Genomic DNA, 18,178 nt, shown 5'->3' on the forward strand with positions numbered 1-18,178 from the left:
TCTCACACATACTCAGTCACGAGTTCTCACACTTCAAAGTTGTTTCCTTCTGTCAGTTACTGCACTCCTAGGACTATGTCTTTACTACAAGCGCTATAGCAGTACAGATGCTTCCTACATCTACAAAAGGGTTTTTTCCATCAATGTAGTTAATCCACCTCTCTGAGACATGGTAACTAGATTGACAGAAGAATTCTTCCATCAACCTAATTGCACCTAAAGTAGGGGTTAGGTCAACCTAACTATAATGCAAAATTTTTCATATCCACCAGTGACATAGCCAGGACAATCTCATTTTTAAATGTACACTAGGCCCTAGTTTCACTTTAGAGGAATGCACGTTTTCTTGGGACTAACAGGATATAAGATCTTACCCTTCCAAGGCAGCATGCTTAGGTAGATGGGACAAGAGACTGAGAACAAGAGACTATGGCGAATATCCTCAACTGGTGTAAACTGTCATAGTTTTACCGATGTCAATGGAGCTATGAGAGTTTACACCAACTGAGGATCTGCCTCCTGGATTCTATCCACTCACTGTGTGAATTTAGACAAGTCATAAGGTGTCTGGTCGTATCTCTAAAAATGGACATTATGAAGCTTACCTACATTAGTAAAGCATTAAGTCCAAAGTACTATGATTCCCAGGCAGCTCTCTGCCTTCCCAATAGGGAGCCACTATTCACCTCCCTTTCCTTCCTAGCACTGCTATGGTAAGAGAGACAGCTTTATTAGCAAGACAGAAAAAAGGTGTTAGAGTAATAGTTGTGATTTCGGGACTCAGAGCTTACTCCTTGCAAACTCCATATCCCACCCCCTCCCATCAATGAGAGGACACCAGGTGCTAGTGGTGGCAATAAAAGAGATTCCTCCTGTATCTATCCACTTGTGCTAAATCAGGGGAGAAAGGAGGTATAGGATCTCAAGTCCCCCTTCCAGACCATCAAGTAATCTATTTGTCAAAAGCAAAGTAGTGGTGAAGAAAAGAACCACTACTCAGCAAGCAGCTGACACCTGTAGAGTAGGATTTTAACTGTGCTGTTTACATCAGGCAGAAGCTGTGCCCCACAATCACTCACTGAATTTAAAAGTCATGGGAAGAGTTAAGCTGTTTAGCCAAAGTCAGACTACTCAGCAACAGAACTGAGAACTTGACCCACATTTGGGTTCTCCAATCATTAAACAATAATCATCACACTGCTGCTGAGGAATTACTACGGGGCAAGAATACGGAATTAAACTATTGGGGATACATGTACGGTAACCCGAAAGAGAAAAGGGAGGAAGAGCTACCTACAATAGAACTGTTCAGTTGATCCCCCACAAATGCAAGCCAAGAAGAACTGAATTCAAGTTATTAGCTCATCAGCCAGAGTTTTTTGGGACAGTGAATTCTATTCACTGCTAAACTATCACACTTTTAATCCTTAACATCTCCTATTATTTAAAGAGGCATTAAGCTTAACACACTGCAAAACATATCAATTAATCCAATACACACATTTTACAACATTACCAACTGAAACAGCAGCACAAGCCCTGAAGCAAAAATTTTATCATGATCCTTTCAGCAAAGACTGGTGAAATAAGAAACACTTTGCCAGCCTACAACACACCAGTGGCCATGTTTCAAACTTTATAATATAATACACAAAGGAATATTTACAGATCTGCTGTTGAACAGTAGCTTCATGAGCTGCATTATTATTTGCTATTATGTGATATACAAATATTCTACATCTTATATTATCTCCCACTCTCCACTAGTAAAGGTTGGTCTACACTACGGAGTTTTGTTGCCAAAAGTCAGCTTTTGGCAACAAAACAGTTATGGTGCACACATTACAATGCTCCTCCCGCCAACAAAACTCCCCTGCTTTGGTGACAAAATAAAACCACTTTGACAAGAGGAGCTGAGCTTTCCGCAGTAAAGTTAGAGTGACAAAGCATCAGTGTTGACACGGTGTGCCGCAAACGGGCTCCTGCCTGGACCACAGGGGAGGAGGCGGATCATTATTCTGGGTCTACTTTGTGGGGATACGAGACTGGGGGAGAACTCCGAGGGAATCAATCCTACAGGCAATGCAGGCTGCTGCCGGGGGAAGTGTGAGGGGAGAGACTCCTGATGTGCTGTGCAAAGCCAGGGAGAGGGGGCTGATGTCGGGGTGACCCCCTCCTCCGCTGGTGTATAGGTCTCCGCTGAGCTGGGGAGACAGGGGAACATCAGCTGTCTGTGAACCCGCTTCTGCTTCGGTATTGGTTGCTTCCAGCTGCTGTCTGAACTTAAAGAGACAGCATGCGGACACACTCACTGTCCCCCAACATACACACTGTCTCTGTCTCTCACACCCACTCACTCCCCGTCACACACTCTCCGCCTCCCTCACTCTCACACTTCTGTGGGCTTCTTATGTTAGTGTTCAGCAAGCCCTTGATGATAGGATTCAGAAACCTTCATCATGTGATGCTGTGCCTGCTCCATGAGGCATTGCAAACCCTTCCCAAAGCACCCTGACTGCAGTTGCACAGCGGGATAGCTACCCACAGTGCACTGCTCCCTGTGTTGATGCAAGAGCTGGTAGCATGAATGAACTTCGCTGACAAAAGAGGAGCATAGTGAGGACATGCAACAGCAGTTTAATTACAGCGGTGGCTGTATGCCAGTGTAACTTGTGTCAACAAAACTCTGTAGTGTAGACAAGGCCTAATTCTCCTACTATTGATCACTCAAACTCTTGTGAGAAAGGTGAGACACACTATAATTTGCTAAGGAAAAGAAACAAGTCAATTTTGGAATTTCATCTGTAAGTGGATTTTTCAATGAATGGAGTGAAAAAAAAGAGGGCAAAGTCTTACCTGGAAACTCAGAAGACATGGACAACAGCAACACTGAGGAAAGAGAGCTCCTTTTGCAGCCCTTCAACATCACCATGTATTAACAAAAAGAGAGTAAATTTGAGATCATTACAAGATGCCACTTCCCTAGGGAGGGGAGTGATTCTGACCCAGGATGCAAGGGATCTGAATTCTTGCCCTTTGGGAAACAACCCACTGATCTCCCAATAGATTGCTGAGTCTAAAATAAAATAACTAAGAAAATCCATCTTCTGAAAACTATTTTATTTAGCTGACTAGTTTTCCCATATCAAAAAAGGACCTGCTTACATATACTACATATACTCAGAAGTCTGTATAAATTTGAACTCACATAGCCAGCTAATAATTCTTCCAAGCATATCGCTGTGCTGAAGTCAAACAAAATTTGTCATATCAAAGGTTACTGCAGAGGAAGGAAAAACTTTTGTTGCAGCAATTTTCAGCACAACTTCAACGAGAAAAAGAGTGAAGACCCCTAAGTAGCCTCAGGTTTATATGTTCCTATGTTCTTTTAAAGAACTACTGCTACATTCCTTACTGTTTTACTAAAGATCCACTGCAGCAATGTTAAGACAAAAGAAAACAATATTATAACTATCGTGTATTTTTTCTGCAATTTCCTCTTCTTCTTTATCGCTATCATTGTTGTTTATCACATTTTGTAACTAATTCACATTGTATCTCATAAGATCAGATGGTATTTTAATGGGAAACAGGTTTTCCAAGAAGTGAGGCTCAAAATTCAGTAAGTAGCACTCTACTCTGAAAGAGAACAATAACTCAGCATGGTGTTTGGGAAACTGTACTGCTATCTATGATGATGTTTAGTCACTAAAGATTCTGCAGATTTTTTTTTTAAAAGAAGATTAAGGCTGTTAACCAAAATGCCTGGCATGAATTCCAATTTAAGCAAAATTTAACTGCATGTTTAAATTATTCCTGTAAGTCTTCTTCTAGATCCACCCTTTTTTCTTCAGTTATTCAATGATGCTCGAGCTTTCCATAGAAGTAATTTTGATGTTAAACATAATGGATTTCTGACCTCACTAATAAAACAAAGAAAAAGCAAGCTGACAAGAAGACTGCTTCTGTTCACACAGACCTCTTGGTAACCAGGTAAAGAGAGCACAAAAAATCATACCTTTAAACAAAACAAAACTGTATTCCTAAAACGCTATTAGAGCATTAAGACATTTAAACTCCTTTGCAGCATTAGTTTTTGCCCTAATCAATATGGCAGCATGCACATACAATTTATCTATTTTCTCTCACAAATTCTGTTCTGAAAGAAATCTGATACCTTTCTCTATCCCTCCCACCCAAAAATTCAAATGCTCTACGAGAACATTAAACAGGTCCAGTATAACACACACACAATATGTAATTTTAGTTAACCTATTATCCATACCACATTTCTCATTGACTAGTTGAATTCAGGATGCATAAATAAAATACAGATTTGAGAATTCTTCTAAATTATTTTTTATTAACCAAAACAAAAATTTAAGTCAAGGTAGAATTTATAGCAAATAAGACAGCAAAGATGATTAAATGACAGTGTTTACAAAGTTTTAAAATATTCATTTAATATAAAACATTAACATTTATCAGTAAATAATATATCTACTCAAGTCTTATCACAAAGCGATATATTTGTTCTAATTCTTTAGTTTTCTGGAGAAGGGATTTTGCCATTCATGTGGAACTATGGATACTTATACAAGTTCCTGTCAATTTTCCAATCAAACTTTGGACAAAACAAAGGCTGTGGAACTGTCAATGACTGTTCATGCAAAGTAACTTAAAAAAAATGTAAATAACTATGGTTTTTTTTAAATCTTATTTTATGGGTGTCACCACAGTTCCAACTTCCTTCAATGTCCTCCAATATGTCATCTTGTCCTATCTCACACAGTTGCTAGATAAGGACCCTGACCCTGTGGGAAGAAAACAGGACACTAGCAACAAAATAAGGTCTAGTAAGAGCACACGTGCTAATTCAGTGAGGAGCTAGTCTTTCAACAGGACTTTTAACTAAGTTCAAGGTATACTGGACAAACTGGTTACCATCAGAGACGTCAGACTGGCAGGTAGAGTTTACAACTGAGATGTTTTCAACTCTAATAATGGAGTGCAACTTAGAAATATTACAGGTTCCAGAATGCAATGTTCATTTTTACTCCGATAGGCAAATGTGGTCTCTTGGTTTAAACATGGGATTCAAGATGTCTTGAGGAACTAGGTATTATTAATCCCAGTGCTATCTTCCGTTATCTTTGTGCCCTCAAGCAAATAATTTAATCTTAGTTTCCCCTTCTGCAACATGATAAAACTTCCCATCCCAGAGCAGTGTGATAACTAGATAATGGCCAAGATTTTCAAAAGTGACTAGCAATTTTTGGATGCTCACCTTGGAACACCTTATAAGCATCTTATTTTCAGAAGGTGGCTGCTCAATATTTCTTGAACAAACACCTTTAACACATCTCAAGTTAGGCACACAACATTTGAAATTTGAGGTATCAATAATCAATAGACACTTTTGAAAATATTGCCCAATATACATAATGCACTTTGAACATGAAAAGTGATAAGTATTATTACTCTAATATTTCCTTGTGTGCATGTAATTTATGGTGAAAGATTTACATGGTTTCTAAACATATGAAAGAATAAAAAATGTGCCTTCTATACCTCTCAGTGATAAAAATCCATTTCTTTCAACACTTATATCCTTCATACAGCTGGAATACCTGTATTGTCTTGAAAAATCCAATTGTGTACTCTTGCCACAACTATTAAGCAGCTATTATAATTTGTGTGTTGAAAGTCAGAGGAAGAAAGTTTCCATGGGGACATAAAGGGCAATCCAAATTTGTGCCATACAATGAGCTTTCTTCTCATTTAAAACTAGAATGAAATTTCAAGCTCTTTTTTGACAGCAGAGATCAATTTCATAATGCAAAAATTCACATTTATCTTGCTGACTCTATATCATGACAGATGCACAACCAAAAAGGAGTTAGCACTTCTTCCATTCATTGTATGTATGCATTTACTTGTAATGTTGACTACACCAACTAAAAAACAATTTTGCCCTATTCACTTCTGAATGACATCCCAGACAAATCCTTTAAACGTGCAGCTCAACGTTACTCAACAAGTTTACTAAATGTCCCTATGGTTCATACATACAGATAGTTATAAATAAGATTAATTGGCTCAAGAAAACATTTTTGAATTGCCATTTCCAATATTTTGTCTTAATTTAGTAGATAATTTAGATGAATATGTTTAGTCTGGAAACAAGTGGAGTATTTTCTGCTCTCCTCCCTGTAAAAATATATTCATATTTTCCCTCCTTCATAGAAAGAGATAACTCAAGATTTTACCCATATTAAAATTCCTTTCTACATTCACAAGAAATGAAGAGCTTTAAAATTTAGGCCAAAATTATAGTGACAATTGCACTTATGGCTGTTGCTCAACAAATTTCAAAGGAAGAGACTTTAGTTAGTCGTTCAAATAGCCTCGTTCTTCCTTTTAATATACTTTGATAAAGGATGCATTATGACCTAACATTACAGCTCAGAGCCTATTCTGTTCTTTTATCAATATGCCACTTTTGTCTCCGTTTTTAATTCAGCATTACAACCATGATTTTATTTAAATATCAGTACAGTGTGCTACTTTCAGACACGTCCATGAACAATTTCCTCCCTAAGGCTTGCTAAACTTTAAATTTCCTTGGCATTTTGTCACTATCCCTTTTTTCAAATTGATATTTAAATATCGTGAGAAATTAGCAGTTCTAGGTAGAAAGCTAAAACTCAGCACTAATTAACCGCCAGAATAAAATTATACATGCAGAAAAAGAGAGGAAGGAACAAGCCACACACAATAATAAACTGAAGGCTTTGTTGCGAATACACCCCGCCTAAATTCAATTACAGCTCTATGCTATGGAAATTACTCAGCAATATTGAGATTGAGATATTGCATAGACAAGAAGTAATGCTAATTTTAGTCTTCACTATGTGATGCACTAATATCAGAAACTGTACTGTTCCCTGAGGGTTAGACTCCACCTAAAGAATTGTAATTTTTTTAGTATTTTAGCTTCCTGGTAGAATAGGAACAAATTCTTCCCCAGTTTTTGCATAGAAAAACATTTCAAGAGAGAAGCATGTAACATGCTCAAGGTATACCCTCTTTCAATGTCCATAAGCCACTAGTTTTCTTACTTCATTTAAAGGAAAGTTCCTCCAATTGATCCTTCCTCTTAAGCAAAAACTCTCTTCAATTTTGGAGGCCAGAGTTTAGACTTTTTTTTTTTTTTTTTAAATGATGGTGTTGCTGTTATTCCTCTTATCCATTCTCACTACAGTTTCAGTTTTTTCCTAAAATCCTTTCAATGGAAGAGAGGTGAAAAAAAGAAGAATTTACATAAAACAATGTAGCCTAGCTGCTAATGTGTCACCTGTGCTTTGCTAGCAGAAATGACCTCGCGTTTCCAGAACTGCTTTGTCAGATCAATTCTGTTACTGCTCTTATCTGCTGGCTCTCAAATCTTCATGCAACTAAAGGATTTGTGTGTCTTTTTAAGGCATTGCTCTCAATGCCAGGTTCCTAGAGAATTAATTATAAATACAGGGTCAGGACTATGTGGGACACAACAGCAGCGTTAAGAGAAAGCACACACAGGTAAATTCACTACTGACTGCTGTAAGTTAGGATTCTTTCAACTGAATTAAAATAAAGAAGGAATTTTTTCATGTTCTGTATCTTCCTCCCCCTTCATTAAAAAAATGAAACAAGAATTTAAGTTGCAAGCAAATTACATTAAATTCAGCCAACCCATCAAATTATAGGGAAAAAATAATACAAAGAACACCTGCCTGTCATTTCTGAGAAACAAAATAAAATTGTAATCAGGATTGCAGTAACATTAAATTATTAAGCTAATACATGTTTTGCATTACTTGGGTCATAACTTTCACATTTTTGAAAGATATCCCTTTGGCCTTGTGCTTCAAGATATCTAAGGAATATATAAACAGCTTAATAAAACAAAGTTTTGTCTTAACGTATTTATTTTGTCATTTAGAATTCACTAGACTTTAAATATACTGTTTTTTGGATGAAGACAAAAGTATCAAGGTTTTCTGACTGCATGATAAATACCCTACCTTCACACTAGAACAAAATGGACTGACCAAATATAGTATAATATATACAAATGAATACTTACTATGTATATAGTTCTTTTTATCTTCCATTAATTTTATAAACAGTAAACTCCTGTGTCCTAGCTTGTTACCACAGACTCACCTCGTTGGGTACATGGAGTTTTTCATAAATCACACCTGCCATTCTGAGAACTAGAATAATAGTCCAGATACAATAGTACAAAAGAAAGCATGTTATTTTAGAGGCAGATAATATTTTAGGCCTGCCCACTTTAAAAGTGACCCTTTAATTATTTTTCTGCTTTCTGTGTTGCTCTTTTTTTAGTGCAGTCTGTTAATTTTTACTTTCAACGTGAAAAATTGATATTTTGTTCTACCCTCACACGATTAGGTGTAGGGTAGAACAACTACTCATTTTTCAGAGACCCTCAAGAATTTAGCTTCTATTTAAAGCCTGACATCCATTCTCAACAGGCCAGTGCATCATGTCTCTACCTTCTCCTTCAAGTCCCTCCTTAAAAATCATGCTTCCATGAAGCCTATAATGCCTAGGATTCCTTTCAAAAAAGAAAAACAGAATGCATCACCAAAGAGATCCTCAAGAGCAAAGGAAAAACATTGATACGCTTAACCAATTAGCTTGGTTTTTATTATATCCCATCTTTCAATCGACAAGTAATCTGTTTAGACTAAGCTCCTTGTGACAAACACATTGTCCTCTAACTTGATTATAAAATGTCTAACTCACTTTTGATGCTGCCTATGTGTTTCTACATGATTGTATTCACCAGGACATTGGAAACTTGATCCAGACTTGGACCTTTTGGCATGACCGCTATACAATTAATTACTAGTAATAAGTTATAACAGTAACAGAAACCTATTAAAAACTGATCTGTTGTTCAAATATTTTGACTATTATTAAGAGAGCGCTGTTTTACAATCTATTAAAGCTTTTTCTGGGCACTGCAGTTGCCAGTGGCAATAACAACAAGCTTCTCCAGCTTGTGGAAGTTTATTTTAAATAAGATGTGAAACTATGTATTGGCACTACCCTAAATTGTTCATGGTTTACAAAACTGTAAACTAGCTCCTCTCTTGTAAGCAAATTTACATAGCAGGAACAACCACTTACAGTAACTTATTTTTACTGGTATAATGTGCCTCAGACAGAATGTACAAGAAATTCTTCATTTTTATCAAAGTAACATTTTTAGTGAATCCTTCAGCGAACAATATTATATGATAAACTTAGAGTGGGCACCTAGTTGACAGAGTTGGGTTAATACAGTCATCTTGTGCATAGACACACAGGTTTAAATCCTAAATGCAGTCTACGTAATGGCCACAGTCTTTTAATCACTGGTTTAAGTATCCATAGTTTAAATTAAAAAAAAATTAAAACCAGAAGTGTTTGGCACAATTAGAAATTGATGCTTAGAAGAGGCTCATAACTAGAACAAAAGATGAGACAAGGTACAAGTGGAAAAAAGCTACATATCATTAAAATGCCAAATTCTATCCAGTTTCCAATCTCAGTTTAAAAATGTTCTTTAAAAATAAACTCATACTGCTCTGCAAGTCAATTTAAAATTTAGATTTCAACTTTCATATTTAAGTCTGGCAGTACTAAAGGAAAATGAATAATTTTAAATTATATAAAAACACACAAAACACAGGCTTATTCCTAAGGATTGCCCCATGAATTTTGTCTGTCTTCTAGATTAGCTATCCAAGGCAGATACTCTTGTCTTGCTCAAGTCTTGCACAATGTCAAACGCATTGTCAGCACATGATAATATTCAGGTTTGCTGGATACAGGAAGAAAATACTCTGCCAAATGCAGCATACTGGTAGTCTTGAATTATTGCTTGCAAAAAGACAGAGTCCTGATAGCTCTTAGCTTCTTCCATGGATCTGCTCCTAAGCAGATTTTTTTATTCATGTATACTGCAAGAATATAATAATTTGAGAAGCTCAAGAACTTCACAGAACAGCAGTTAGAAAGGAGATCCAAAGAGCTTTTCTTACTAAATGGGGCTTTTCAAAAGAACTTCTTGCAGGGCAGTTTAATGAAATTATCACAAATTTGCCTTTCTTTTCAGTTGGTGACATTTCAGTGACTTGAATTCCATCTATATTATCAAAACAAACAAGCATAAACATTGCCCAAATAACATTATGACCAAATCAGACCACACAGTTATAGATAGAGCTTCTGGTTTTTGGTTTTAACCAATAAATACTGATAAAATGCTCCTGATTTAAACAAAAATGAATTTGGTGTTTATTGGTGTTTATCCAATATGGGGTTCACAAATGAAAAAAAAGTTGAAAATGACTGATCTAAGGGTTTGTCTACATGGAGCAGCAATGTGGACTATGGAGGTGTGATTTCTACAGCAGCTGTTTTATGCATGCATTTGTTCATGTAGAACCTGCTGGAATGTACTGAAGGCTTCCTAGTGCGCTTCAGCATAGTGTTGTTTGAAAGTGTACTCTATTAAAATGAAAGTGGAAACATTACAAAGAGATTACTTATTACAGTATATACAAAGAGAAAGCCCCCAAGCCCACTCATTTTTGGACTTCTACATATAACTCAAAATTGTGAAAAACAAACATGAAAAATGAAATTAACAAACCCTGAAAAACAGAAGCCATTGCTACAAATGGCTTAAAATTTCTACAACTTTAATGTTCAAAACCAAAGCTTCCTGATGACATGACACCTTGCTCATCCAGACTGGACCAGGAGAACGATAGTAGTACTTGGCGGTACAGACATAAGCGTAAAAAAATTATTATTGAATAAAACATTCTAAGCCTTATAAACTCCTGATATGCACCAGTTAATCTCATGCATACCACAAAGAAAAAATTCAGTATAGTACCTAACAAAACAGAACTAAGTGATTGGTATTACAGATTCATGTGCGTAAACTGACCTATTGTTATCAACATTATCTTGCTCTGTGTTCATCAATAATGTTATTTCTAAGAACACAGCTAAATTATATGACTGGTTAGCTGGAAAACAAATATTCAAAGCAATGTATAAATATTAATGAAGGTATATGTACAGTTTTGCAATTCTGTAAAGTGTTTTCAAACTTGTGAGAAATACTGTATAGCAATATAGTAACATATGCTTGAAGGGAAACTACATTTTAACACAATATTTTTAGATAACACCTAGAAAACAAAAGTCTATTTTCAAATTGGATTGTTCTCTTTTTCTGCAAATAGTTCTTATGTTAATTGTTTTTGCATATTAATCTGTTTATACCCTCTCGTGCTTGTTGGTCACGTGCACTATAATGGTAACGTACATGTTCATACGCCGTAATGAAAAACTATATATATTCCTTGAAAGAACAGACACATTATAGAACAGGTACAATACAGTTATATTGTGTACATTTTTTAAAGTTGGTGTTTCTCCTGCTTCTTTTATATGCTTCATTTTATACATTTTAAAAAAAACACCACACACTACATTTTCAGTCTCTTCAAATCCAGTCCTTCTAAGAAGCTACTGTTAATTTCTATTTACAGCCTTCCCAGTCTTGAGGGCTCCAGAGACTTCCAAACACAAAAGAGATCTAGGCCGATCACTTATCTGCACAAAGCTAAAGGTGCACATACACCTTCACAGACAAAAACAACTCACCATTCTGAGGAATTTTTCTATCTAATTTTCAACTGAGTACCGGGTTCTATCAATAACCCAATTCCCCTACCACCTTCCCACATCTCAGAGGACACTACTCTTCTTGCTGTTTTCCTTATGCACATAGGTGTTCAGATACTATGGTGATTCTATTTCTGCATATTTCACCATTTCAATATGCAAGTACTGGACTTTTCCATAAAATAAATTTTAAAAGATGAGCAACATTGTTAGTTTTATATTCACATAAAATCTAGATAGATGCAGTCTCAGCAGGATAGCTGCCCTTTCCACTGGCACCCCTTCCCACCCTGCTTCTCTGCCATTTTCCATACTCTTTAATATTTCTTTCACTATTCCCACTCACTAAAATCAGGCTCACTCATACACTCAAGGTTCAAAACTTCCCACCTACAGGCATACTTTGTTTCAAGACACATTGCCACACCCAACACATGTCCAGCAGGCACCTTCAAAGATATCCAAAGCAAAGTATATTTCGTTCTATCCATATCAAACCTAGATTCTGCCCCCTACTTCCCCACAACAGCCCCATTTCTCCTTGAACTCTGTACTATCCATGCACAATCAACCCTATTTCTGATACTTAACTTTTTTCTCTTGCATCTCACCTGTTTCCCTCTTACCTCCTCACTATTTCACTTCAGCTGATCAGCACTGTTATAGTCTCTTCTAATACAAATGTTTGCTGAACCTTTATTAACATTAAAAAGTAGATGTGAGACCAGACCAAGTTAGATCAATATACATGTATGGGATAGCAGTGGAGCGGTGAGAGGAGAAGAAATGTAGACTGGCAGCCTGCCTATACCAAATTTCACTGTAAGGAATTGTGAAACAGCAGAGGTATTAAACCTCATATACTGAGGTTAAAAACAAAAGAAAAAGTAAAACACCACTCATCCTTCCCATCATTCAGGTTTGCTTTCTTAGCATCCTTTTTTAACCCATTCCTTTTCCCCTTGCATCCTGATTCCTCTTTACCACCATTTAAAACTTCTCCAGGTTTCAGTGATTTCACCTCAAACAACATAACCTCCTCCTCTCTTTCTTCCAAAAAACATTGCTCCTAAGTTTATACTCCTCTTCTTTTGGTCTAACCAATTGCTTCCTTCAATTGCTGTCTTCTTCCAAATTCAGTTTAAACTTCTTTTCCACACCTTTGAAATTGTGTAAGTCTAAACTTGCTTCGCTCTAGGCATGTCTACACTACAAACATAAGTTGATCTAGGTTAGGTTGACCTACAGCAACTGAAGTAATTACTATGGTGGCTGATGTCCACACTACCCTTCTTCTGTCGGTGGTGCACATATTCACCAGGAGTGCTTCCACTGATTGAAGATGGGTGGTGCAGGGGGCTGAGAGCCAGGGCTCTTACCTCCACACAACTCCCAGCTGGGAGCCCAGCTACTCCCAGGGCTCTCGGCTCCTCTCAAATCACAAGTAGGGTCACAGCCACTGGTGCTGGCAACCCCCCCTCCTGGTTGGGATCCCAGCTGCCTAGGCTCCTTGCAACTCCAAGCCACTTGGGCTTCTTGCCCCCCACTCCCAGCAGGGTCCCTGTCACCCAGGGGCAGGGCCACCCAGGCTCCCCGCATGGAGCAAAGAGTCGAGACCCCGGGGCAGCAGAGCTCCCAATGGGGAGCTCTGGTGGCAGTCCCAGCCGGAAGCTTGGATGGCAGCAGAGCTGGGAGTACTGAGCCAGGTTTCTTGTCAATTTCTGAGCTGTAGAATTGACAAGAACGACAGCCAACAGCCGATGTAAGTAACGGCAGTATCTAGAGGGACACTGCGTGGCTCTAACTATATCAACATAAGCCCTACACCTCTCATGGATGTGGAGTTATGATGTCGGTGTAGCATGGCACTTACAACGGCAGGAGCAAGGCTGTAGTATAGACACTGACATAATTAGGTTGACATAAGGCAGCTTATGTCGACCCAACTGTGTAGGGTAGACTAGGCCTCTGTCTTCATCTTCTCATACAATCCATTGCAATCCCTACCTTCTGCAAAACCTCTTCCAACTGCTTCCTTTATTTCCCTGCATCTATTCCTAACTATATACTTTTCATGGTGCCCATATACTTGGAACAACATCCAAAGCAACTTTAACAAAACATCCCCTTTCTTCTTCAGAACATTCCTAAAACCTACCTGTTTTGCTGAATTTTGTAGTATATATATTTGTACTTTTTAGAATGAAGTTTTACGGTGACACAGTAACACTGACAAAATCTTAACTACAAATAAAATTAATTTTATGTACAATTTGTTATTCTGATAGAAATGAGAGATCACAACTTCATCCTCAGATTATCTGAAAAAATACCTTTAATTCACCTGATTTTTTTTTTAGTTACAGGATTTTAAATATTAAATTAAGATTCTTCTTAAGAAAATTGCTAATGTCAGGTTGCAATAGGAAGTTCAATACCTGTAGTGGCTAAGCTGTGGGCTCAGACAACCCAATGTTTAACTTTAAAAATAAACAGCATGTTAAGAAATTCAAAATCTAATATAGCACTATGTTATAGCATTTTTGCATATAAAGTCACTTTTGAGCAACACTTTAAGCAGTTATCTTAAATTTACTGGATCATCTTGAGCATTCAGATTATGACACATAATTAGCTTTCTATTCCAAGACTAAAGAGATCTTTGGAGAGCTGTCCAGTATTATAGTGCAACTGGAGAATAAAGAAAACCATATCTGATGTATTAATTCCTAGAACTGATTATACTATTCCAAGGTACACTTGTGGGAAAGAGAATAGACATTTAAAACCCCCACTATTTAGAGGAGGGCTCTACAGTAATACCATCTTCAAGATAAATAAGAAAGATAGCTACACTATATCAAAGTCTTCATTCTTCATGACACAAACATATTACCAAATCTTCTCTGTGTAGATGCAATAAAACAGAAGTGTATAGCCAGATTGGAGATAAAACAATTAATTTCCAGGGAAATAAAACTTCAGTATTACACCAAAGCAACAAAAACAGTCAAAACTGGCAGTCATATTGTCCGTGGCAGCTCTATACTTCAAATAATTACGTGAGAGATAATCTAAAATACAGGTCTCTTCACAACTATAAACCACTTCAAAAAAAGCAAATGATGTCCACAAACAAGACAGTCAGTCTAGGCTTTGTTTTTCTTTACTTTATTTAAAAAAGCGACAGTTTTCAATTAAACAAGCTAGAATAAATAATGAGAGAGAAGATCTAGCCATGCTAACACACTGTATAAACCAGAAGGTACCAGCCATAAGGTAACTGCAATGAATGAAAAAAATAAACAGAAGTTTAAAAATAATGGAAGCATCTATCTATGGGACATTCAGAAAGCATTTCTTTCATTGAGAGTATGTATTTCACTTTGTTTTATGAATTGGAAGTGCATTCAAGTGCTGCTGATGTTTATTTTATTGACAAATGATTTAAAAGGAAACAGCAAACATGAATGTATGTTTACTTCTGTAATGACAGGGATAATATACTTGTTACTACACAGCTGCCTTATTTCCTTATTAGAGTACTGTTCAACAGGCATACCAACTCTTGCTCATTTGAAGGAGTCTCCCTTCAGTAGCAGTCTGTTGTAAGTCGGTTTTTCTCAAGTGTCTGACTGATGATGGAAGATTTTTTTTTATGTTTCCAACTAGATTTAAAATCGTATTCAATTATCTCAGCTCCAAAGAGCCCATGTATTGAGAAATGGGACAGACAAGGATTAAAACGAGAAGACTCCAAAGGTTTTGTGCGAGCTAAAGAGGGGAAAGAAAAGTCCCAGATTTGTCCACCCCATTGAAAAAATCTCGCATTCGGGAGGGAAGACACGCTTGTTTCGCTACCACCCTCAAAATGCAGCACCCCTCGCTGGGAGGGGAGGGACGCCTCTTACTTCCTCCGGCGTGACAGGTTGAGGAGCGAGAGCCCCAGCCTACTTCAGACCGGCCTCAAGTCTCCCTCATGCGCGGGGGAGGCGCCTCGATTTGCAGAGCGCTCCCTCTGGGGACGGAAGGGCTTGGTCTGGGGCGTGTTTCAGACGAAACTGGGGATTCCGGGAGCCGGGCTCCCTGCCTGTGAGCTGTCCCAGGGGCCTGGCGAGGGTCCAGGCACACAGGCAGAGGCCAGGGCACGGGGTAAGCGTGGGGACCTGGTGGAGAGGCGGTGCAGGTATGTTCTGCCCTCAGGTGGTCCACGCGGGCCCGCCCGGCCCCCCTTCTCTAGGGTCGGTCCCCTCAGCGACACAGGCCTAGCGCTAGGCGGCACCCCGCGCTCAGGCTGCCCCACCGCCGGCCCGGCGTCCCGCCTCAGAGGGCGGGGAACCTACCAGCTGCTGGCGGATCCACCGTAACATCCCCCCGGCCTTGCGGGGTCCCGGAGCGGGGATTCCCCTCGGAAGTGCAGCTTAATGCCGCCGCCGCCGCCTCAGTGCAGCTGCCCGCCGCTGCTCCGCCTCCCCATGGCGCGGAGGCGCGGCGCCTCCTTAGGTGCGGCGCGGCCCGCCCAGCACCCCGAGCCGCCGGGGCCGCGGCCGCGCGACAACCGCCATCACAGGAGCCGCCGCTGCTGTCACCAGGGCCAGTTCTCCCTGCGGTCCGCACGCCCCGCCTCCAGGAAGTGACGAGATCACAGGCACACCGGTGGGGGAGCGGGGCCTGAGGAAAGCGCAGACTGGCGGGCGGGGGGAGAGGGAAAGCTGAGGGAGCTGAAAGGAAAGTTGGTCGAGGGGAAGAGAAAAGCTGGGGAGGGCAGGAGCAGGGGGAGCTGAGGAAATATGGGGGGGAGGGGGAGAAGCTGGGATGGGGGGAGGGTCGGGGGGGAGAAGCTGGGATGGGGAGGAGGTGAGGAAAAGGGAATAGCAGGGGGAGCTGAGGAAAATTTTCAACCCAGTATCTTTGTGCCTGCTCCTGTGCTGCTGCCTCTCACGCTGGGGAGCAGCTCCCCTTAAAAGGCTCGAAAACCAGCTCATTATCTGTCTTCAAACCCCTCCTTGCTGTGATGCCTACAAAAAACTTGACCAGCGCCAGGCTACTGCTCTGCTGAGCCCCTGCCGCCTGTCCTGCTGACCAAAATGCTCTCATGGTTTCCTCCTTGTTCTCCCCCACCTGTATGAATCCAGCTGTTGTCTCTCCTCTCTCCAGCATAATTGGATACTCGGGGGTAGGGAGTGTGTTTTTGTTGTGTGTTTGTACAGGGCCTAACACCAGGGGGTCTGTGTCCATTACTGGGGCTCTTAGGCGCTACAGGAACAAAGAATAAAGCTGGGAAGAAGCTGGAGAAAAGCAGATAATCATAATGTTAGGCAAAGGATAGCAACTTACAGAGAGCAAACTGTGGGGAAGAGAGAAAGTAGCAGGGGAGAGGAAGCTAAATGGAGAAAGAAAAAGATCTGCACCATTGTTTCTCAAATTGGGGGGGGTCCCCCAATCCAAAAGGGGGTCACACGACTATTTATTGTAGGTGGGTTATGGGAGCAGTGGCTGTTAGTAGTGCTGGGACCAGCAGCAGCGCAGAACTAAGTGTGGCAGAGTATGCGGGGTGATTGACACTTTTTGAGGGGGTTCATCACAGCCCAAAATATTTTCAAGCATAGAAAATCCTAGCATAGAAAGTTTGAGAACCCCTGATCTATACAAGGTGCTGCTGCAAATAAAGATCCTACAAAGGCTGTGCAGGAGTAGAAATGCCAGCATACGTGTTTTGATTTTTATTAAATTTTGTGTGTTGCACAATTCTGAGAATTATTCAAACAAAAATTGACATGTTTAAAAGCAAATTGAAAGTCTTGAGGCCTGCATCTCCATTTTGTTACACGCCATGCTATAAACTAGTGTAATGGAGTGGAGAGTCTGACTCTGTTTCCTCATCTTAACCTGTACTGAAACATTTATAGCAGCCTGTTTTTTTTTGTTTTTTTTTTTTAAATTACTGTTTGATTACAAATGGATTGTAAGGCATTTTCATAAAATGTAATCTCTATTTTGTTCTATTAAAAATGGTACTTCTAATTGTGAAAATTAAATACAGCATTCAGCCTCCTGACACTTACATGTTTAACCTTAAGGATGTAACTGTTTGTAGGATGTGGGGCTTGCTTCTAGGCTCTATACTGCGAACAGTTAAAAGAGGATTATTTTAAGTAGTAAAAGCCTGTGCTTTTGGGACCTGATCCAGCTCCTATTGAAATCAAGGAGAGCTTTGCCATTGATTAAAATAGAAACAGGTTCTCTGTGAAGGAAGATCTGAGTTTCATCCCTGCTACTACTGTGAAGTTCCAAATGACTATAATAGAAATGTAGGGAAAGAAAGGACCTCGAGAGATCATCTAGTCCAGTCCCCTGTTCTGAGGCAGGAGTAATGTAGTTTCATGTACCACTGTAGTCCAACACAATAATGTACAGC

The 18,178-nt window shown here is 39.3% G+C and overlaps 1 protein-coding gene across 3 annotated transcripts in view; it reads right to left on the minus strand.

The window, feature by feature from the left end:
- Nucleotides 1–16,322, minus strand: part of ATP11B (ATPase phospholipid transporting 11B (putative)) — a 109,947-nt gene extending 93,625 nt beyond the window's left edge. For all 3 annotated transcript variants that reach the window (XM_067536610.1, XM_067536609.1, XM_067536611.1), the window contains exon 1: nucleotides 16,104–16,322. In XM_067536610.1, coding sequence (XP_067392711.1) covers nucleotides 16,104–16,130 — 27 coding nt within the window. In that variant the 5' untranslated portion in view covers nucleotides 16,131–16,322. The remainder of the gene's footprint in view (nucleotides 1–16,103) is intronic.
- Nucleotides 16,323–18,178: the final 1,856 nt, after the last annotated feature.

This window comes from Emydura macquarii, unplaced genomic scaffold, assembly GCF_026122565.2.
Source record: "Emydura macquarii macquarii isolate MOO-44397 ecotype Brisbane River unplaced genomic scaffold, CSIRO-AGI_Emac_v2 contig_3603, whole genome shotgun sequence".
In the NCBI taxonomy this organism is placed as follows: domain Eukaryota; kingdom Metazoa; phylum Chordata; order Testudines; family Chelidae; genus Emydura; species Emydura macquarii.